Genomic DNA, 25,002 nt, shown 5'->3' on the forward strand with positions numbered 1-25,002 from the left:
AGGAACAATCATTGAAAAAACATGCATTTCTCAATGCTTATACAACGGTCGTTGTTGAACAGATTCTCCATTTCTGGGCTAACAAGAGTTGAACAAAAGTTTCAGTTCCAGTAAACCAAATATTATTCCACATATGGTTTAATAACAATGGTTTGAGAAACCTTTCTTAAATTAACCTTCGCGTACCCAACGTCTATTTCGGATGATTTTCGAATCTTGAATCAGCTATAAAAAAGGCATTTCCCGACCGATTTTTTTGAAGTCAATTGCATTCGCTCCAGGTTTGTCCAAATTGTCAAGGACTTCTATACGGAACCGGTTCACCCATCCGTTCCGGAGTTATTCCAGATTCCGTTGGGGTCATGACCGGCCGGAAAATGACACATTAATGCATTTTACTCTGAATCTATAGTTATTTTGGAAATTTGCACATATTATACGGCAGGAATACATAAACTTTATTACTGCAAGGAACCATTGACTTGAAATGACACAATCAAGCAGTCTCATGAACCGGATATGTCCCGGGTGCCCCCAGGGATGTGGCCAAAGTGGACATTCTAGCAACATTGTCAGAATCATTCATGCGGCACCTCAAACTTCATGATTTGTCGAAACATGAAAGAAAATAGTCCTTCCACACTCCCAAGACTCCTCGGGAACGATCTGGCCATACCGGAATGTTCCGGGTGCCCCCAGGAATGTGACAAAATTGGCCATTTCCACAATGTTATCAAAATCAACCGTGCGACACCTCTAACTTCATGATTTGTTGAAACCTAAAGGAAAATAGCCCTTCTAGGCCCTTATGGCCACTTGGGACCGGTCTGGCCATACCCGGAATGTTCCGTATGCCCTCAGGGAAGTGGTCATTTCTCAAACATAGTCAAAATCAGCCATGTGACACCTCAAACTTCATGATTTGTCGAAAGATGAAGGATAATGGTCCTTTTAGGCTCCCATGACCCCTTAGGGTGGTTCTGACCACACCCGAGATATTCCGGATGTACCCAGGAGAGTGGCCAAATTGGCCATTTCCGCAACGTTGGTCAAATCAATCGTGCGGCACCTCAAACTTCATGATTTGTCAAAACGTTAAGGAAAATAGTCCTTATAAGCTCTTATGACCCCTCGGGAACGACCTGGCCATACCCGGAATGTTCGGGATGCCCCAGGGATGTGACAAAAGTGGTCATTTCTACATTGTTATCAAAATCAGCCGTGCGCCACCTCTAACTTCATGATTTGTTGAAACATAAAGGAAAATAGTCCTTCTGGGCCCTTATGGCCACTTGGGACCGGTCTGGCCATACCCGGAATGTTCCGGATGCCCTCAGGAAAGTGGTCATTTCTCAAACATTGTCAAAATCAGCCTTGCGACACCTCAAACTTCATGATTTGTTGAAACATGAAGAATAACAGTCCATTTAGGTTCCCATGACCCCTTAGAGTGGTTCTGGCCACACCAGAAATGTTCCGGATGCCTCCAGGAAAGTGATCAAAATTACCATTTCCACAACGTTGGTGAAATCAATCGTGCGGCACCTCAAACTTCATGATTTGTCAAAACATGGAGGGTCCTTCTAGGCTCTTATGACCCCTCGGGAACAACCTGGCCATACACAGAATGTTCCGGGTGCCCCCAGGAATGTGACAAAAGTGGAAAAGTCCACAACATTGTCAAAATCAACCATGCGACACCTCAAACTTCATGATGTTAAAACATAAAAAATAGTCATTCTAGGCCCTTATGGCCACTTGGGATCGGTCTGGCCATACCTGGAATATTCTGGATGCCCCCAGGTAGGGAAGAGGTCAAAATGACCGTTTCTACAAAGTTGGTCAAATCAATCCTGCGCATCTTTAACTTCATGATTTGTTGAAACATGAAGGAAAATAGTCCATCTAGGCCCTTATGGCTCTTTCGGATCGGTCTGGCCACACCCGATCTATTCCGGAAGGCCGCAGGGAAGTGGTCATTTCTGAAATACTGTCAAAATCAGCCATACGTCACCTAACATTTCATGATACATGATGTATGATGTATACATGATGTATGTCGAAACATGATGGAAAACAGTCCTTCTAGGTTACCATGTCGTCCTGGATACACCCGAAATGTTTCGGATGTCCTCACTCCCAAAATTTTGGTCAAATCAATCGTACTACACCTTAAACTTCAAGATTTTCCGAAATGTGAAGGAAAATAGTACTTCCAGGCTCCCATGCTCCTTCTGAACGGTCATACCTACCATGGCTGTCAGGGAGATGACCAAATTCGCCATTTCAACAATGTTATCAAAATCAAGCGTGTGATTTCTAACTTCAAAATTCGATGAAGCGATGAAGTCATTCTGGAGAACTTTAAGCATTTGAAACTTAACCCGAAATGTTCGAGATGCCATCGTTACAGTGCTGTAGTTTTTTCGAAAAATTAAATAGAATAAAGAAGATTGAGAGCAATGAGCGTTCGGGATCAATCTGGTTGCATAGAATATGCTTCGAAGAATTCACAAAAATGGTGATGATTACAATGTTGAGAGCATCAAACGCGAAATTGAGATATAAGATTTTTGAGACATGAATAGAATGTTGTATTTGAACACGCATGGTCTGAACTTTGGTTATAATCAGGATGCCGGGTAAATTACATAACTTCAAAAATAACGTTAATTGTTAAACTTTTAAATTTTCATATTTCAACCGTTTGCAACATTCATTTTTCTTCGCATTTGCATTTGCAACAGAATGTTTGCATAATTCCGCTTGTTCCATGTTCTCTACAAATTGCCTTGACACATGAGGAACATTTACTATGAATTTTCACATCCTTGGATCGGCATAAGAAAAAAAAACCTTGGTTGAACACTTATACCGCACTTAGTTCACCACTGGACTGCGCACTCATCTTCATAAGTGCGAAAACAAATAAAAATGCGTGATTGCATCAAATCAATTTGATGTCTTCGGGCACTATTTCTACGATCTATGATGAATAAGTGCTCTGAAGACACCGAGTTGATTTGTTGCAATCGTGTACTTTTATTTGCGTTTTCACACTCGTGAAAACTAGTGCGATAGTCCAGTGGTGAACTAAATGCGCGTTATAACAATTGGACAAGTTATCGTTACTCGAACACATAATACAAGTCTTTGTCAAAGGAAGATAGTTACCATACATTTCCTCATAACTTTTCAGATATGTGGAAATTTCATCGATTACATTGCTTGACAAACCGAAAGGTTTTTATCGTTGTTTTGCGTGTTCAAGGGCCAATTCATTTGCAAGCCATATGCATTCGATTCCTGCGTTTACATGCGACACCACCTTTCAACTTATTACCAACCAGAACCACATTCGGCTTTGGTATCGATAGTCTGAGCGTCAAATAGTCTAAGGTCTTTAGGATGATTATAATCATAGCATCATGCACTTTGATGTGTCGCAAGATTGATTTCGACACGTTGTGATAAGTCGTTTTTTATAGACTACCATTTTGACCACTTGCCATGGGGCATCCAGAATATTTCCGGTCTGGCCAAAACCACTCTAAGGGGTCATGGGAACCTAAAGGGACTGTTATTCTTCATGTTTCGACAAATCATGAAGTTTGAGGTGTCATACGGCTGATTTTGACTATGTTTGAGAAATGACCACTTCCCTGAGGTCATCTGGAACATTCCGGGTATGGCCAGACCGGTCCCAAGTGACCATAAGAGCCTAGAAGGGCTATTTTCCTTTAGGTTTCAACAAATCATGAAGTTAGAGGTGTCGCACGGTTGGATTTGATAACATTGTGGAAATGGCCACTTTTGTCACATCCCAGGGGGCACCCGGAACATTCCAGGTATGGCCAGACCGGCCCCAAGGGATCATAAGGGCCTAGAAGGACTATTTTCCTTTATGTTTCAACAAATCATGAAGTTAGAGGTGCGCACGGCTGATTTTGATAACAATGTGGAAATGACCACTTTTGTCACATCCCTGGGGCACCCGGAACATTCCGGGTAAGGCCAGGTCGTTCCAGAGAGGTCATAAGAGCTAAGAAGGACTATTTCCCTTAACGTTTTGACAAATCATGAAGTTTGAGGTGCCGCACTATTGATTTGACCAACGTTGCGGAAATGGCCAATTTGGCCACTCTCCTGGGGACATCCGGAATATCTCGGGTGTGGCCAGAACCACCCTAAGGGGTCATGGGAGCCTAAAAGGACCATTATCCTTCATGTTTCGACAAATCATGAAGTTTGAGGTGTCACACGGCTGATTTTGACTATGTTTGAGAAATGACCACTTCCCTGAGGGTATACGGAACATTCCGGGTATGGCCAGACCGGTCCCAAGTGGCCATAAGGGCCTAGAAGGGCTATTTTCCTTTAGGTTTCAACCATTCATGAAGTTAGAGGTGTCGCACGGTTGATTTTGATAACATTGTGGAAATGGCCAATTTTGTCACATTCCTGGGGGCACCCGGAACATTCCGGGTATGGCCAGACCGTTCCCGAGGAGTCTTGGGAGTGTGGAAGGACTATTTTCTTTCATGTTTCGACAAATCATGAAGCTTGAGGTGCCGCATGAATGATTCTGACAATGTTGCTAGAATGTCCACTTTGGCCACATCCCTGGGGGCACCCGGGACATATCCGGTTCATGAGACTGCTTGATTGTGTCATTTCAAGTCAATGGTTCCTTGCAGTAATAAAGTGTATGTATTCCTGCCGTATAATATGTGCAAATTTCCAAAATAACTATAGATTCAGAGTAAAATGCATTAATGTGTCATTTTCCGGCCGGTCATGACCCCAACGGAATCTGGAATAACTCCGGAACGGATGGGTGAACCGGTTCCGTATAGTAGTCCTTGATAATTTGGACAAACCTGTAGCGAATGCAATTGACTTCAAAAAAATCGGTTGGGAAATGCCTTTTTTATAGCTGGTTCAAGATTCGAAAATCATCCGAAATAGACGTTGGGTACGCGAAGGTTTTAATAATTGTTTCTTGGGTTCTGCTTTGGTGGGATTGCCTTCGGCAAACGCAAAGCGTGAAAAACGGTGAAGTCGTAAGATGAGTGAAATTGAAACGTGAAATTTTGCGTAATTAATATTCGATTTCCAGTGCCAAAGGCGATGGTTATTGATAGTCTACATCTTTTTGCTTCCATCTGAGATGGCCCATTGGCAAAGCTAAGTTAGAATAGTTGTAATTATCGGCTGTTTTCCGTCTGATATGACGGAAATTAACGCATATGACGAAGTAGAAATTCTACCGTGTTTCGCGCTCGGTGAGAATCGAAGGTGCTCTAGACTCGAGAGCAACTATGAAAATATAAAGGGTCATGAATAATCGCTTCTTGGAAGAGTGTAATGTTCGGAGAAACTATCTTATCAGTTGTTTGCGAATGGTGATAGTACACATGTATAAGCCCCAAAAATGTCCAATATTTGCTCTGGCGCTCTGATGGATACTGTTAATACCATGATTGTATTTATACAATGTATTCAATTGACCTTTGCTTGCTTTATTGGTATACGCAGATGTTATTGCACCGGTAAACCAGCGTCAACATGATGGGTTAATTCCAGGCCCCTGACACGGCCTATATCAATGCATTGGAATCATGGTAGACAGGATGTCCTGGGCGCTAATAAATAGCGCCCACTGTCAAATGCGAAAACATCAACAATTGTTTGTTTAACGTTTATTTTGGTTTGTTGATCAGTTTTTGGAATCATTTTTTCCACCGCTTATGATCACAAAACACTTCAAACTCGCTTTAATATTAATGTACGGTAAGAGGAGCATGCGATTAGTTGAATAAAGCAACCCAACAAACACGCATTGTGAATGTGATTTCGTGTGTGGCTCACAACATCAAACAAAAGCTGCGTTTGTTGATTACACGCTCGTTTCAATTTGCACGAATATGAGTATAAGGCAGTTAGATGTTGGCTACGATAAATTTCATTCATGCCAGGGGCCTGGTTAATTCAAGCCTAACTTTACCAAACACCGTATCACAGAGAACAGACATTTAAGCTCGAACAAAAGTACGTCGAAATCGTGTGTAAAGAATTTAAGTGTACCTCAACGCCACCAACGGAGACTGCCCCACATATAAAGTCGATTTGACCCCACGATGGCAGTGTTCATCATTAAAATACACTAACCCACAAAGCGACACGTGCGCCAAACAGCCAAAAACGGCGAGCACTGGAAACAAATTTGACAACACAACAATATAAGTGATGGGACGCTAGCGCCGCGCAACGGGAGCATAACCACATACTCTGAAATGACCGTTACAAAGTTTTACACAAGGCAGAAAGCGAAGATAGACGTCTGTTCTCTGTGATAAAATGGTACAAAAAGCGTGGGTATTATGATTCCTAGCCTAATTTGGTGCTGTTTGAGCAAAACTTTGGGCAACAGTGTTGTTGTTTTCTCCATTTCTTGCAACATAAACAAAATAGTTATCCAAAGTTTTGCTCAAACAGCATCTAATTAGGCAAGGAATCATAATACCCACGCTTTTTGTATCATTTTATTGCAGAAACAGAGAACTGACCTTCTCACCATACTAAAATTCAGTTCATTACTACAAATCTAGTACTACATCGAACGTGCCCCATTGAAAGGTGGTGCAACAGGGTTCAACAAGTGAAACTGGCGAAAGGAAAATTGAACGGTGATGAAGAACAATTCGGTTGGTGGTGTTGCCTTCGGCAAACGCAAAGCGAGAAAAACTGTGAAGTCGTAATATGAGTGAAATTGAAACGTGGAATTTTGCATAATTAATATTTCATTTCCAGTGCCAAAGGCGGTGGTTACTGATAGTCTACATCTTTTTGCTTCCATCTGAGATGGCCCATTGGCAAAGCTAAGTTAGAATAGTTGTAAATATCGGCTGTTTTCCGTCTGATATGACGGAAATTAACGCATGCGACGAAGTAGATTTCTACCGTATTTCGCGCTCGGCGAAAGTCGAAGGTGCTCTAGACTCGAGAGCAACTATGAAAATATAAAGGGTCATGAATAATCGCTTCTTGGAAGAGTGTAATGTTCGGAGAAACTATCTTATCAGTTGTTTGCGAATGGTGATAGTACACATGTATAAGCCCCAAAAATGTCCAATATTTGCTCTGGCGCTCTGATGGATACTGTTAATACCATGATTGTATTTATACAATGTATTCAATTGACCTTTGCTTGCTTTATTGGTATACGCAGATGTTATTGCACCGGTAAACCAGCGTCAACATGATGGTTTAATTGGGTTGTAGCCGATAGGAGTACCGTAAAATGGGGTATCATTGATTGATCAGCAGGGTTCACTTCAGTTTCTGATTGATGCCGAATAGTATTTCGTACTCTGTTTTTAATTGGCTACTAAAAGCCATACAGTTCATGAAAATTGAGTACCATATCTTGGAGGGTGAAAGAGAGACAATCAAAGGTGTCTGTCCAATTTGAACTAAACCACGGTGTACAACATTTAGAAGGTGATATATTCCGGAAATCTGACAGTTTTTCGATTACAGTAGACGTTCGCTCGGTGCAAACGGTTTAACTGCAATGCTTTTTAACTGCAAGTCCGCTGATTGCAACAATTTTGCAGTTATCGCACCGCTATCTGTCAAAAACAAAACGTCAACTGAGTTGATGTTTTTCGGATGCACTACAGCTGCATTGCGATGTTTTTGAGTGCATTCTGGCTGCGTCCAACAGCAATTGACAGCTGTTTGACAGCTGTCAGACGTTGCAGTTAGCGAATTTCATACGGTAACTGAAACGTAAACATGTTGCACTTATCGAGCGTCTACTGTACGTAATTCAAACCGTGCAAAGGCGTGAACAAAATGATCTAGTACTCCACACCGATTTGATCAACGTGAAAGGACGTTCAAAATTGATATTTACCTACAAGGGTAACCAGCCTGCCTTGTGAAATTGTATGCCGTGAGCTCTGCTACCGAGTTGCAGAGTCGTAGGTACTCCATCACTCCCCATTAAGCTCGAAGTGCTGAAGACTAGTCTTCCTCCGTTATAGTTGCAGCTTGATTCTAGCTATCGGCTTCATAAGAATGTCAGAAGTCATCGTTTCCGTGGAACAGTGCACAATAGGGTGACCCACCACACTTATGGGGAAAAGATAAAATTCTAAAAGTACCCAGTCTTTCCTTATGAATCAGTTTTGTTGGATTCCCAGAAGTTACTTTCAAAATTTGAGCGAAATCGATTAAGTCTAAGGAGGCGCTCAACGAGCATGAATTTTGTAAGGGAATACTTGTCCAAATGTATGCAGAAATTTTATGTGCTAGGTGGTGCAACAATCAAAAAATTTGGTATTCTCAAAGGTCACAATATGCCAAACATTTTTTTTGCGACCGCAAAGTGATCCGATGTCTGTTAAAAAAGTTGCACCCTGAGTAAAGTGAGGCACAACATTATTGTTGTTTATTTTCAGTACTTGCAGGGGGAATGACACTTTCTGCGGATTTTCCGGTTTGAAAAGGATATGTCATTCCCCTTGAGTACATATGAAGGAATGATATCAGTAATGAAGTCCCGATGCTTCGTCTCACTTTGTCTACGGTATAACTTCTCTTAACAGGCATCGGTTCACTTTACGATCTTCGACAAAGATGTTTGGCTTATGGTCACCGCCCAAGTTAATATTTTTAGTCAAATAAGCTAGAGGGAGTTCATAAAACCATCATAAATCTAAAATAAAAGGTATTAAGTTTCACGGCGGTTTTCAAAACCTTTACAACAGCGTTCCTCAAACTATGGGTCGCGACCCACTGCACAGTGGAAAAAAAACATCCAAACCGACACTAAATTCTGTATCTCACGAACGCATCCAGTTATTGTTAGGAACAAAACGGTTTTAGGCGTGAAATTGTCTGGAGGATCGAATGAAAGTGGTTAAACAGACCGCACGGATCATTACCCTGCTCATTTTGCCCCAATTCCCCATTTTTTAACTTGTATATGAAACACTTATCACAGAGAACAGACATTTAAGCTCGAACAAAAGTACGTCGAAATCGTGTGTAAAGAATTTAAGTGTACCTCAACGCCACCAACGGAGACTGCCCCACATATAAAGTCGATTTGATCCCATGATGGCAGTGTTCATCGTTAAAATACACTAACCCACAAAGCGACACGAGCGCCAAACGGCCAAAAACGGCGAGCACTGGAAACAAATATGACAACACAATAATGTAAGTGATGGGACGCTAGCGCCGCACAACGGGAGCATAACCACATACTCTGAAATGACCGTTACAAAGTTTTACACAAGGCAGAAAGCGAAGATAGACGTCTGTTCTCTGTGCACTTATGTCAATATTGGTGGAGTAATTTGTTTTGGGGGTGGTAGCATTACGGAAAGCACTTATTTAACAGGGTCTACTTTGGATGGACTATCTAGTTTGAGAGTGTGTCAATATTATGACCTTGTTAAACTAGTGCTTTCCGTAATGCTACCACCCCCAAAACAAATGACTCCACCAATATTGACATTTGAACGTTTAACAAATCCGACTAGACAAAAACACGATACAAATTAAATCCCTGAAGAAGCTTCCATACGAAGCGAAACGTTGGATGAAAATTTAATCATCGTTTTCAATCATCTTAATGACTGAATCGCATAAACTGAACTAAACATAACCTAGAAGTATGCCTACAGTCGTTCAGAACCAGAGAATCTTGTGTAAAACTTTGTAACAATCATATCAGAGTATTTGGTTATGCTCCCGTTGCGTGGTGCTAGCATAACATCACTTACACTGTCGTGTTGTCATTTGTTTGTTTCCATTGTTTACCTTCTTGGCATTTTAGCGCTCGTATCACTTTGTGGGCTTGTGTGTTTTAACGATGAACACTGCCATCGTGTGGTCAAATCGAGTTTATAAGTGTGACAGTCTCCGTTGATGGCTTTGAGGTACATTTAAATCCTATACACACGATTCGACGTATTTTTGTTCCAGCTTGAACGTCTGTTCTCTGTGACTTGGGTGAAATGGGCATGATAACATATCACGCAGCCATTTCAACTACTGAAATCGATTCTTTATATTATCTTTGTGTCACAGACAAACAGACGTAACACTTCAAACATTTTTTGATTCAAATCATAGTGACGGAGGCACATGCTAAAAGAACCGAGTTTGGCCAATATTTAACTTGGTGGCGGTAGTGGACAAACTCAAACAAAAACTATGCGAGTGCCGCGAGTGGTCAGTTGGCTTTAATTTTTTTAAATAGATCGTTAAAGCGGAGTACGATGAGAATAATCAGAGTGTTACGTCTGTTTGTCTGTGTTTATGTCATCTTTATGTCCTCCAGAAAAACCTTTCTGTGTAAACTGTGTACCCATAAATATATTTTGAGTTATAGTGGAGAATTAGAGTAAAACGAGCATAATAACATTCACGAGGCGTAATCAATTCTAATTGACTCCTTGTATCTTAATCCTCCAAATAAACACTTGGTGGTATGCTACCATAAGTTTCTTGTGAGTTCTAGAGCTTATACCAAACAGAACTCAATATATGTGGGGAATTAGGGTAAATGAGCATAATTACATTCACGGGGTCACTACAATCACTTCCAATCAATTCCTTGTATCATAATTCACTAAGGAACTCCTTCACAGCATGCCGCGCATAAGTTTCTTGTGAATTATAGAGCTAATTTCATACAAAATTCAATATATGTTGAGAAGGCAGGCACTAGAAACAAAAATGACAACACAACAATTTGAATGATGGGACGCTGGCGCCACGCAACGGGAGCATAACGACATACTCTGTATGACCGTTACAAAGTTTTGCAAAAAGCAGAAAGCAAAAATAGACGTCTGTTCTCTGTGATAGAAACCAATTCCCAAACCATTGAATCTACTGTGGAGCCAGCTATAAAGAAGTCACTGTTCAATGCAAACATTTATCGTACATTTCAGTGTTTAGAACAATTTGAAATCATAAGAATCTTGTGTAGCACTATAGAAAACAATTCCCAAACCATTGAATCAAATGTGGAACCAGTAATAAAATCACCACTCAAAACAATACGTTTAAGGGGGCATTAGACTGTTTGTCATTGTGGTGTCCTGTGTCATGAAACATACTCATGAAATAGTTGCACCTTGCGTAGATGTACATATCTTGCTGGCAATAAGTTATTATACACTACAAAATGATTAGTATTCGATAATAGTGTTGTTGACATCAAGTGAGACTTCGTTCACTCAGAAATATAAAAAATCAGAGACAGATTAAAAGTTATACAATTTTAACTTTTATTGGGTTTACACATACCCAAGTTTAACATTTATACTGTATTAGTCTAGTAATTTAATCTTTACCAGATTTTTGCGAAAATATGTGTTAGCGTGTTTAAGTTTTCCAGAACTTTTCGAGTCAGCAGGACAGACAAATTATCTTTGTGGCTTTTGCGTATTTCTAAGAAATGAGAATTACCACCGCTGGTCTTTGGTTTCCTGAGAAGAGCTCATCGAAAACGCCAGTAAATGGTAAGTACCTTTATGCTGCATAAAATCAACTTGAAATCAAGCGTATTCTGTGTTTTGGACTCCTCCGGCACCGGCACGACAGAAACCAGCAGCAACGCCAGTTCCGTTCCAATGCGGCAGAGAGCATCAAGCGCAAGGACACATCGGAACCTATCGGAACTGAAAGCGCCAGAAAAGGAGACAGGCCAGCATTTCCAAGAGCTGTTGCAGGGTCCACCGTTTGCCGCTACAGACCGCAAAAGCTAATTCCGCAACGACAGACGGTCGTTGTTGCAGTTCTGACGCCGGTTTTCATACATACTTGTAAATATTGTTCAAAATAAACGACACGCTTAATTGATTAGCTTTTTCTTTTTTTTTGCTTTTAAGAAAAAAAACAATCAAAACCAAGCAACATTTCAATAAACTCTGGTTATACATGGTTCGATATAGCTATCCTATACTAGACTACGTGTAAATCGAAGTTATACTGAGCTGTATAAGTTGAACATATACTTAGCCTGGGGTCAACCAGGTGAAATGGATTTAGTGTGGGATTTATACTAAATAGTTTAGATTTTTTTCTGAGTGTTGAGAGGTACAGTCGAGCGACCAGTCGAGTGAGTAAGAGTGCGGGAGAAAGCTTCGTGTGGACGGTGTCCGTGGAATGACCGGCGATTCCGGAAGCATCTAAGTAGCTTCCTGAGGGACAGCATCCGGGGACCCCACAGTCATAATGACAAATATTTGCCATGGTAGTCCGATATTCTTCCGAGGTTGCCATGATTTACGTTGTGTTGGTCATTTGTTGGGCTTGTGTGGCCAAATATTTGTCATGTCTAATGGGACCTTTACCACAGAGAACAGACGTCTATCTTCGCTTTCTGCCTTGTGTAAAACTTTGTAACGGTCATTTCAGAGTATGTGGTTATGCTCCCGTTGCGCGGCGCTAGCGTCCCATCACTTATATTGTTGTGTTGTCAAATTTGTTTCCAGTGCTCGCCGTTTTTGGCTGTTTGGCGCACGTGTCGCTTTGTGGGTTAGTGTATTTTAATGATGAACACTGCCATCGTGGGGTCAAATCGACTTTATATGTGGGGCAGTCTCCGTTGGTGGCGTTGAGGTACACTTAAATTCTTTACACACGATTTCGACGTACTTTTGTTCGAGCTTAAATGTCTGTTCTCTGTGCCTTTACGGTGCATTTCAATGTTTGAAACAGTTTGAAAACATTAGAATCCTCTGTATCACAATAAAAACAATACTAAAATCATTAAATTCAACGTTAAACCAGTACAAACAGTATGTTTTGCTTCACAATAGAAAACTATTCCAAAACAATTGAATCTAATGTGGAGCCAGTAATAAAGTAACTGTTCAAAACAATACTTTCACCACAGAGAACAGACATTTAAGCTCGAACAAAAATACGTCGAAATCGTGTGTAAAGGATTTAAGTGTACCTCAACGCCACCAACGGAGACTGCCCCACATATAAAGTCGATTTGACTCCACGATGGCAGTGTTCATCGTTAAAATACACTAGCCCACAAAGCGACACGAGCGCCAAACGGTCAAAAACGGCAGGCACTAGAAACAAAAATGACAACACAACAATGTAAGTGATGGGACGCTTGCGCCACGCAACGGGAGCATAACCACATACTCTGATATGACCGTTACAAAGTTTTACACAAGGTAGAAAGCGAAGATAGATGTCTGTTCTCTGTGCTTTCACTGAAAATTTAATTGTTTGAAATAATTCGAAAACATAAGAATCTTCTGTTTCACAATTGAAAACCATTGCCAAACCGTTGAATCTAAAGTCAAGTTACAGTTCAGCACAGAAGTTTCTCGGCATGTTTAACTGTTCAAAACAATACAAATACATGAAAATCTACGGTATATTTGGTTCCACGTATCAGTATTAAGTTAAACAATAATTAATTTACATTAGAATCTTCTGTTTTGCGAAAAAAATGTATGTAAAAAAAGTCTTTTTTTTGTATTGTTACGATACTTAACAACCTACACAGTGCTATACAATTCAATGCCAAATCTCATTCACAATTGATTCTATTGTTAGATACGTTTGAATCAACTGTTTATCTATTGTTATTTTAACATTGAATTAAATTGTAAGAGCATGGCTTTCAATGGTACTGTTATAATAGAATCCTAGTTACAATAGAATTGCCTAGCTAGTATACTTTCAGCACAGACAAATAGACGAAACTCTCAGAGGAAATTCATCAAAAACTTTTTCCCGGTGTCTTTTTTTCATGAGCACACTGCCACCTGTTGGTAGAACCGCGCGCGACGCTGTCGGCCATGCTGGATTTCGGTTTGACGTTTGTCTAACACGCACACTACTACACAAATTGCCTGTAATTTTCGTTTGCATCGTTCAGCAACGCGTACACCGGAAAACGTCAAAGCGATCGAACACTAGCGCTTCTGGTGGAAGGATCGCGGAAATCAAATGAAATTTGAATTGATCGTTAACCCTTCCGTTACCAACCCCCCCTAACGAGAGTGCGAAAAAATACTCTTTTTGTTATAACTTTATGGTTTTTTAATATTTTTCGACCAAATTTTGACACAATAAGCGGATATCCTTCTAATTTAAGGATTTGCTAGGGATTGTTGGAGTGGCCACCTGGTTCCGGAGTTATTCCGGAATCAAAATGGGTCATTCGATTTGGCCATTTTGGAAAAAGTAAATTTTCGATATGAGAGCCGTTCAGTTTTCAGACCTAAGTGCACTAGAATGATAGAAAAATTTGTCTAGAAGTCCATCCCGGTCACTACGTTCCTTGGAACCCGTTTTACGGATGTTCCGGGGAACCGGTTCCGGGTCAATTTTTGAATATGATTCAATACCATCATGCGACACCTCAAACTTCGTGGTTTTTCAAGATGCATCATTCTGTGCTGTTTTGGCGTTGTCTGAAATACTGTTGGCCATCGTGGAACCGGTATTCGGATTTACCGGGAATCGGTTCCGGTGGTTCCGGGGTCCAATTTTCGAAAATAAACAAACACCATCATGCGACATATCAAACTTCATGATTTTGAAAATTATGGCATTTTATCATTATGGTTGGCCACTTAGGATACATTTGGCCATTATGGAATCGGTATACAGATTTTCCGGAATCCAGTTCAGAGGCCAAGTTTTGAAAATGGTTCAATACCGTCATGCGGCATCTCAAACATCATGATTTTCAAAATACATCATTCTGGGCAAATATTGCGTTATCTGAAATACTGTTGGCCATTTGAGCACCGGTATTCGGATTTCCCGGGAATCGGTTCCGGTGGTTCCGGGTTCAATTTTTCGAAGATGAACATCAGGAATTCCTACGGAAGTTCTTCCAGGAATTCCTCTCGAATTTCCTCTAGAAATTGCTCCGAAAACTTCTCTAGGAATTCCTCCAGGAATTCCTACGGAAATTCCTCCAGGAATTCCTACGGAAATTCCTCCAGGAATTCCTACGGAAATTCCTCCAGGAATTCCTACGGAAATTCCTCCAGGAATTCCTATGGAAATTCCTCCAGGAATTCCTACGGAAATTCCTCCAGGAATTCCTACGGAAATTCCTCCAGGAATTGCTACGGAAATTCCTCCAGGAATTCCTACGGAAATTCCTCCAGGAATTCCTACGGAGATTCCTCCAGGAATTCCTCCGGAAATTCCTCCAGGAATTCCTCCGGAAATTCCTCCAGGAATTCCTACGGAAATTCCTCCAGGAATTCCTACGGAAATTCCTCCAGGAATTCCTACGGAAATTCCTCCCGGAATTCCTACGGAAATTCCTCCAGGAATTCCTACGGAAATTCCTCCCGGAATTCCTACGGAAATTCCTCCAGGAATTCCTACGGAAATTCCTCCAGGAATTCCTACGGAAATTCCTCCAGGAATTCCTACGGAAATTCCTCCAGGAATTCCTACGGAAATTCCTCCAGGAATTCCTACGGAAATTCCTTCGGGAATTCCTCCGGAAATTCCTCCAGGAATTCCTCCGGAATTTCTTCCGAAAATTCCTCCAGGAATTCCTCCGGAAATTCCTCCAGGAATTCCTCCGGAAATTCCTCCAGGAATTCCTCCGGAAATTCCTCCAGGAATTCCTCCGGAAATTCCTCCAGGAATTCCTCCGGAAATTCCTCCAGGAATTCCTCCGGAAATTCCTCCAGGAATTCCTCCGGAAATTCCTCCAGGAATTCCTCCGGAAATTCCTCCAGGAATTCCTCCGGAAATTCCTCCAGGAATTCCTCCGGAAATTCCTCCAGGAATTCCTCCGGAAATTCCTCCAGGAATTCCTCCGGAAATTCCTCCAGGAATTCCTCCGGAAATTCCTCCAGGAATTCCTCCGGAAATTCCTCCAGGAATTCCTCCGGAAATTCCTCCAGGAATTCCTCCGGAAATTCCTCCAGGAATTCCTCCGGAAATTACTCCAGGAATTCCTCCGGAAATTACTCCAGGAATTCCTCCGGAAATTCCTCCAGGAATTCCTCCGGAAATTCCTCCAGGAATTCCTTCGGAAATTCCTCCAGGAATTCCTTCGGAAATTCCTCCAGGAATTCCTCCGGAAATTCCTCCAGGAATTCCTCCGGAAATTCCTCCAGGAATTCCTCCGGAAATTTCTCCAGCTATTCCTCCGGAAATTCCTCCAGGAATTCCTCCAAGAATTCCGCCGGGAATTCCTCCCGGAATTCCTCCGGAAATTCCTCCAGGAATTCCTCCGGAAATTCCTCCAGCAATTCCTCCGGAAGTTCCTCCAGGAATTCCTCCGGAAATGGAGGAATTTCCGGAGGATTTTCTGGAGGAATTTCCGGAGGAATTGCTAGAATTGCTGGAGGAATTTCCGGCGGAATTCCTGGAGGAATTTCCGGAGGAATTCCTGGAGGAATTGCTGGAGGAATTTTCGGAGGAATTGCTGGTGGAATTTCCGGAGGAATTCCTGGAGGAATTTCCGGCGAAATTCCTGGAGGAATTTCCGGCGGAATTCCTGGAGGAATTTCCGGCGGAATTCCTGGAGGAATTTCCGGCGGAATTCCTGGAGGAATTTCCGGCGGAATTCCTGGAGGAATTTCCGGCGGAATTCCTGGAGGAATTTCCGGCGGAATTCCTGGAGGAATTTCCGGCGGAATTCCTGGAGGAATTTCCGGCGGAATTCCTGGAGGAATTTCTGGAGGAATTGCTGGAAGAATTTCCGGAGGAATTGCTGGAGGAATTTTCGGAGGAATTGCTGGAGGAATTTCCGGAGGAATTGCTGGAAGAACTTCCGTAGGAATTCCTGATGTTCATCTTTGAAAAATTGACCCCGGAACAACCGGAACCGATTCCCGGGAAATCCGAATACCGGTTCTCAAATGGCCAACAGTATTTCAGATAACGCAATATTTGCCCAGAATGATGTATTTTGAAAACATCATTTGAGATGCCGAATGACGTTATTGAACCATTTTCAAAACTTGGCCCCGGAACTGGATTCCGGAAAATCTGTATACCGATTCCATAATGGCCAAATGTATCCTAAGTGGCCAATCATAATGATAAATTGCCATAATTTTCAAAATCATGAAGTTTGATATGTCGCATGATGGTGTTTGTTTATTTTCGAAAATTGGACCCCGGAACCACCGGAACCGATTCCCGGTAAATCCGAATACCGGTTCCACAATGGCCAACAGTATTTCAGACAACGCCAAAACAGCACAGAATGATGCATCTTGAAAAACCACGAAGTTTGAGGTGTCGCATGATGGTAATGAATCATATTCAAAAATTGACCCCGGAACCGGTTCCCCGGAACATCCGTAAAACGGGTTCCAAGGCACGTAGTGACCGGGATGGACTTCTAGACAAATTTTTCTATCATTCTAGTGCACTTAGGTCTGAAAACTGAACGGCTCTCATATCGAAAATTTACTTTTTCCAAAATGGCCAAACCGAATGACCCATTTTGATTCCGGAATAACTCCGGAACCAGGTGGCCACTCCAACAATCCCTAGCAAATCCTTAAATTAGAAGGAAATCCGCTTATTGTGTCTAAATTTGGTCGAAAAATATTAAAAAACAAAAAAGTTATAACAAAAAGAGTATTTTTCGCACTCTCGTTAGGGGGGGTTGGTAACGGAAGGGTTTAAATGCATGTGCCAAACCGTTTTGAAGAGTGTTACGTCTGTTTTTCTGTGCTCATTGAATAAATGTACGACTTGCGTTGAAAAAAAAAAATCATCATTTTGCAACTTGTTTCAAAAAGAACTATTATGAAATGATATTTCTTTATATTACTTATTTGGGTTTCATAATGAGTTGTATAATAAGCAATATGAAACCCATTATAGTTGCGTAACGGACCAGTGCGGAAAATTTGTTCATTGTAATACTGAAATAAGTTATATGAAATAGAAATCATTAAACTGAAGTACATAAAAACTATCAAATCTTTTTGCACTCAAATCACTAGTAAAAGTGAAACAAAAACTTTTCACTACTAATTCACTTCAGCAAAAGAAAATAAAATTTAATAAGTAAAAAGAAAATCGTGTTAAATACTGTTCCTTTTAATTCCACTAAGAATTTGCATCCTTTGACCGTATAGATACGTATTTCGACCTCAACTGTAAGGTCGTCTTCAACTTGAGTCTTGAGTCTTGTACTTGACTCGACTTGACGAGTACAAGACACTGAAGAAGACCTTACAGTTGAGGTCGAAATACGTATCTGTCAAAGGATGCAAATTCTTAGTGGAATTAAAAGGAACAGTATTTAACACGATTTTCTTTTTACTTATAGGTATTCCACTTACAAACCTAGGTTTATCATCATTAAAATTTAATGATATAAAAAGCTAAAACAAAAAAAACTCTAAATAACGCGAAAGTGAATTTAATACTCACTCCGTTACATGTCTGATCCAATCGGTTACCGGTTTCACTCATCGTAAAAACAATCACTTTTTAGACTCAACAACTATGATAGATTTTAAACGTTTTATTTGTATACTGGCCAGTGGCCACCCTTTTCTAGTCCGAGTTTCAATTCAAGACACAAATTTTTTAAACGACCACTTCAACTGCCCGAATCGAACTGATGGTATGAAAAAAGCCCAAGAATTATGCGTGATCCGTAGGTATGAACAGATCCGTTTGAATTGTCCCTTATCATTTGCTTATCGTTTGGTGTTTGCTTTTCCCTTTCTTCACCAAACATACAGCATTAATACCTATATAGTGCCTTTTTTGGAAAAAGAACACCGTTTATTTATCCCATTAGGAAAGCAAATCGTAGGAACACGATATGCACGATGCAGATGGATGAAAAGATGTGTGTAAGTTAAATCTCTCTTTCTAATCATTCGCATTTCAAACGGTAAGCTTTTTTTTCGACTCACAAGCATCAGAAAAGTAAACATAAACTACCGGGAACCCTATATGGCGCCGAAAAGGGCTAGAGAAAAAGCAAGGAAATGGCATCCCATCCCACCAATGTAGAACAGCTATGGCAGATTATGTACGAATTCGGATTCCCGGATAAACTGATGCGATTGATCAAGGCGACGATGGATCGAGTGATGTGAGTAGTTCGAGTATTAGGGACACGCTCGAGTCCCTTCGAATCTTGCAGAGGATTACGGCAAGATAATGGTCTTTCGTGCTTGCTGTTCAACATTGCTTTCATTCATTTATTTAGTTCAACATCAAATTCATGATGCCACTGAATGAACAATTTGCCGCCATAATACTCAATTAGCAACTGAAGCTCTCCAACGTCGGTCATGCCCAACGTTCGCCAGATCACGCTCCACCTGGTCCGCCCAACGTGCTCTCTGCGCTCCACGCCTTCTTGTATCCGGTTGGTTAGCAAACACCAACTTTGCAGGGTTGTTGTCCGGCATTCTTGCAACATGCCCTGCCCATCGTATCCTTCCGGCTTTGGCCACTTTCTGGATGCTGGGTTCGCCGTAAAGTGCAGCGAGCTCGTGGTTCATCCTTCTCCGCCACACACCGTTCTCCTGCACGCCGCCGAAGATCGTCCTTAGCACCCGTCGCTCGAAAACTCCGAGTGCTTGCAGGTCCTTCTCAAGCATGGTCCATGTCTCGTGCCCGTAGAGGATCACCGGTCTTATTAGCGTTTTGTACATGGTGCATTTGGTGCGTGGGTGAATCTTTTTCGACCGCAGTTTCTTCTGGAGCCCGCAGTAGGCTCGACTTCCGCTGATGATGCGCCTCCGAATTTCACGGCTCACGTTGTTGTCAGCTGTCGGTAAGGATCCGAGGTAGACGAATTCCTCCACCTCCTCGAAAGTATCCCCGTCTATCGTAACATTACTACCCAGACGGATCCGGTCGTGTTCAGTTCCGCCTACCAGCATGTACTTTGTTTTTGAGGCATTCACCACCAGTCCGACCTTTGCTGCTTCGCGTTTCAGGCGGGTGTACAGCTCTGCCACCGTTCCAAATGTTCTGGCAATAATGTCCATGTCGTCCGCAAAGCACACAAATTGACCGGATTTTGTGAAAATCGTACCCCGGCTGTTGAGCCCGGCTCGTCGCATCACACCTTCCAGAGCGATGTTGAAGAGTAGGCATGAGAGTCCATCACCTTGTCGCAGTCCCCGGCGAGATTCGAATGAACTAGATAGTTCACCCGAAACCCTTACGCAGTTTTGCGCACCGTCCATCGTTGCTTTAATCAGTCTAGTCAGCTTCCCAGGAAAGCCGTTTTCGTCCATGATTCTCCATAGCTCGGCGCGGTCGATACTGTCGTATGCCGCCTTGAAGTCGATGAACAGGTGATGCGTTGGGACCTGGTATTCACGGCATTTCTGGAGGATTTGCCGTTCGGTGAAGATCTAGTCGGTTGTCGACCAGCCGTCGATGAAGCCAGCCTGATAACTTCCCACGAACTCATTCGTTTTAGGTGACAGACGACGGAAGATGATCTGGGATAGCACTTTGTAGGCGGCATTCAACAGTTAAATCTGACAAAATCTTCTATTATTTATCTTCATTTCACGATATTTTTAACAAAAATAACCGAAACGGATCATTTCTTGATTACGTAACGAGTTCATTTTCAAATGACAACTCATTTTTTATATTTTTTTGAACGTGATTTTCAAACATTATTAGGAAATACCATATTATGGAGTTTTATTCATGTTACATCTTGTTAAAAGTTTAATTTAGTTTATGGGCGCTTCAAAACAATCACCAACATCAATTCTGAACCTAGATGGACTAAATTATTTCAGCTGAGCACCAAATTAACGACTTCGATATTTACAAAGTTCAATAGATGTGTTTCAATCAAGGTTATTTTAGCTGAAATTGTCAAACACCACTTCAAACTGAAAACTACTTAAAGATGACTCACTCTACCTTTTCAAGAAATGACAATTATCATTGTTGACATTTTGTTACGAGTACTATGTCACGAAATCCATATATATTTTATATTTGAGGGACGTGAGACCTGTTGTTAAACGATATACTCTCACTTGCAATAACTATCAACCCTTTCATGAAAAATGATATGTCAGTTAGTTAGTGTACATCTTAACAATACATTTTTCATGCATTTCATCAAAAAATTACAATACGACTAAGCACTAGAATGTTCGTTCTGTTTAATGATAGCTAACTCAACTTCATGTCCTGTGTTGCAAGTTACCCCACAGATGGGGAAACTTGCAACAAGCATGTATTTCGCACCTCCTGATTAGGTGCCAACATATTTTGATAAATTAATTGCTACATAGTATTCTACTCAGGGTAATTAGCGTACACGATGCTTTACAGGATGGTTCAAATGTTTAGATTTTCAATGATATTGCTTCAAAGTCGAAAAGTGTTGCAAGTTACCCCATTTGACGGTAGTTAAAACACAGGAATAAAAATTTAAATAAAATCCCTGAAGAAATCTCTGAAGGTATACCTGTAGAAATACCTTAACCCTCCTAAGATGTTAGGATTTTCGCACCACGTTGGCGCAGTACACGTCCAACGTGTCTGTCTGGGTCATATTGACTCCGACATCCTACTAGGCTTAAAGGATCTCTGGAGAAAATCCCGAAAAATCGCGAAAACAGCAACAATCAGTGGAGGAAGCTTTATCCTAGGTCATCCAAACTGTTCTTGAGTTTAAATCCTTAAGTCTACAGGTATAACGGCAACTTCTTTCATTATACAAAGCTGTGATTTGTAAACTATCATGTCCAGTGAGTCTTCTGAAAGGTTAATGGACAATATCAGATCAGACGAGATATTCTCCGCCATCCAAACTATTCTTGAGTTAAGATCCTCAAGTCTACATGTATAATGGCAACTTCTTTCATTATACAAAGTAACGATTTGTTATCTATCATGTCCAGTGAATCTTCTGAAAGGTTATTAGACAATATCAGATCAATCGGAATATCCTAGGTCATCCAAACTGTTCTTGAGTTTAGATCCTGAAGTCTACGGTTGAAATGGTAACTTCTTTCATTATACAAAGCTACGATTTGTAATCTATCATGTTCAGTGAGTCTTCTGAAAGGTTAATAGACAATATCACATCAATCGGGATATCATAGGCCATCCGAACTGTTCTTGAGTTTAGATCTCAAAGTCTATGGGTGTAATGGTAACTTCTTTTATTGGGTAATTCTCGCTGAGATCGGCCCACTATTTACACCTTGTCTTCAAAAATGTTTAAAGTGCCGATTTTCTGAAAGCCCTCGCCTAAAAAGTAAGAAAAATGCATTTGGTTACTCAAATTGATGGACCCCCCGTTAGTTAGAGCCACAACAATTTTTGCAGACCCCTCGATTTTGGTCAAATGGTGGCTCACTTAAACCGTTATAACTCGAAAGTTTCTCCAACAACCACCTCAAAACGAATTGTTGTTGAAAAGAGGAAAGATAGAGGTACTATTTACAATAATAAAAAGTTGGGTCGGCCATATTGATTTTGGCCGCCATCTTGGATTTTTATACCAAAACATTTTTTTCACCACGAGGGCAACCACCGATTTTCAAAATTTTTGCATAAATTGAAAGCTGGGACATTTGTACATAACATATCAAAAAATTAGAGATGTCTTTTTCTTCTTTCAAAAGTTATCTGCCGTTTCGCAAATCATGCCACTTTTGCGAACCCGGCCCGGTGCCGGCCGTTTAGATAAATGCAGCGTTATTTCGCGGTGTTTACGAACACGAATTTAAATTCTGATTCCACTAATGGAAAGCTGAAGGTTTAAGCTTTTCAAAACACTAAAAAAGTTATAAAAACAATGCCCGCATCATTGAGAAACAGTCAAAAACGGAAACGAACCTCCGATTTGGTCAAATTTTACGGCACGCGCCTTTGTGTATACATGCAGGCGTAAACTCGGATGCTGTTGCATGTCGTTGCCGGTGCGCAAGGAAATGTATGGAGAAAACGTGGCTTGATATACAAAACTGCAGATAACTTTTGAAAGAAGAAAAAGACATCTCTAAATTTTTGATATGTTATGTATAAATGTCCCAGCTTTCAATTTATGCAAAAATTTTGAAAATCGGTGGTTGCCCTCATGGTGAAAAAAATGTTTTGGTATAAAAATCCAAGATGGCGGCCAAAATCAATATGGTCGACTCAACTTTTTATTATTGCAAATAGTAGCTCTATCTTTCCTCTTTTCAACAACAATTCGTTTTGAGGTGGTTGTTGGAGAAACTTTCGAGTTATAACGGTTTAAGTGAGCCACCATTTGACCAAAATCGAGGGGTCTGCAAAAATGGTTGTGGCTCTAACTAACGGGGGGTCCATCAATTTGAGTAACCAAATGCATTTTTCTTACTTTTTAGGCGAGGGCTTTCAGAAAATCGGCACCCTAAACATTTTTGAAGACAAGGTGTAAATAGTGGGCCGGTCTCAGCGAGAATTACCCATTATACAAAGCTACGATTTGTAACCTATTGTGTCCAGTAAGTCTTCTGAAAGTTCAATAGACAGTATCAGATCAGTAGGGATATCCTAGGTCATCCAAACTATTCTTAAGTTTAGATCCTTAAGTCTACAGGTGTAACGGCAGCTTCTTTCATTATACAAAGCTACGATTTGAAATTTATCATGTTCAGTAAGTCTTCTGAAAGGTTATTAGACAATATCAGATCAGTCGGAATATCCTAGGTCATCCAAACTATTCTTGAGTTTAGATCCTGAAGTCTACGGGTGTAACGGTAATTTATTTCATGATACAAAGCTACGATTTGTAATCTATCATGTCCAGTAAGTCTTCTGAAAGTTCAATAGACAGTGTCAGATCAATCGGGATATCCTAGGTCATCCAAACCATTCTTGAGTTTAGATCCTGAAGTTTAAGGGTGTAACGGCAACTACTTGATCAAATATGTCGTTATTGATCAAATATGCATGAGCTGCTAAAATTGCACTTTGAGAATAAGTGGAATGTCCCAGCCTCTTATTCAGTTGGATCTCAGTGCAATTGGTACCAGTTCAGATCAATCACGGAGGAGCAACCATTGACATGTATAGTCAGAATTGATCGTTGATCGTTTAACGGCAACTACTTTCATTTTACAAAGCTATGATTTGTAATCTCCAGTCTTCTTCAGTCCAGTAAGTCTTCTGAAAGTTACAGTGGTTGTTTTTATCAACAAAGCTCCATAACAGCAAGGAAGCCCATAATATCCCAAAAATATATAACAACGCTTACATCCTCTAACTACTTTGGTAGGTACAGTGGATTATGTAACACTACTTACGGTAGTGGCAAAAGCTATTATCACAAGTGTAGACCTGAAGCTATGGTTTCCGGAGTAGTTTTGTTGATCTGGAATATCTCAAAACTATATTTGAATGACTCATGATACGCCAGGGGGTTTACAGATTACAGTTTAAAGTTCATTGTGAGAATAACTACTGTCACTATCAAGAGCTAAACTTCATGATAGTTTGGACGACCCTCAATGTCCCAATGGTTCATAATAATGTATAGTAGAATTCCGTTTGGTCCAGTCACCGCGATTGATCATGAAACGTTACTCAGTATGTCAGTTATAACTGATGTTACGATAGTAGACCTGAAGTTCTGAACTCCAAGGTAGTTTGGCTGGCCTGGAACATTCCCATAGTGTCTGTAAATGACATTTGAGACAGAGCTTCACGGATCTCAGCAGATTATACTATGCTATTATTTATGGTGGAAACATATAAAGTATTTCTTGTAGATTTGAAGGACTTCATTATAGAACAGTTTGGACGATTGGTCCAGTAACTGCGGTTGATTATGCAGCGTTACTCAGTATAACAGATATGGATACTGTCACGAGTGTAGACCTGAAGTCCTGAACTCCAAGGTAGTTTGGCTGATCTGGAATATCCCTGTAGTGTCTCTAAATGACATTTGAGATTCTGGGAACCTCGCGAATCCTAGCAGATTATGCAATACTATTGTTTATGGCAAAAACACAT

General features: G+C 40.9%; 1 protein-coding gene across 1 annotated transcript in view; it reads right to left on the reverse strand.

Moving 5' to 3' along the window:
• The window catches only part of LOC109401936 (anoctamin-2-like), a 36,619-nt gene extending 18,005 nt beyond the window's left edge, over window positions 1-18,614 (reverse strand). Inside the window, exon 1 of the mRNA XM_062844691.1 lies at window positions 18,439-18,614. Within this exon, the coding sequence (XP_062700675.1) occupies window positions 18,439-18,480 (42 nt within the window). The 5' untranslated portion in view covers window positions 18,481-18,614. The remainder of the gene's footprint in view (window positions 1-18,438) is intronic.
• Window positions 18,615-25,002: the final 6,388 nt, after the last annotated feature.

This window comes from Aedes albopictus, chromosome 1 (genome assembly GCF_035046485.1).
Source record: "Aedes albopictus strain Foshan chromosome 1, AalbF5, whole genome shotgun sequence".
NCBI classification, from domain to species: domain Eukaryota; kingdom Metazoa; phylum Arthropoda; class Insecta; order Diptera; family Culicidae; genus Aedes; species Aedes albopictus.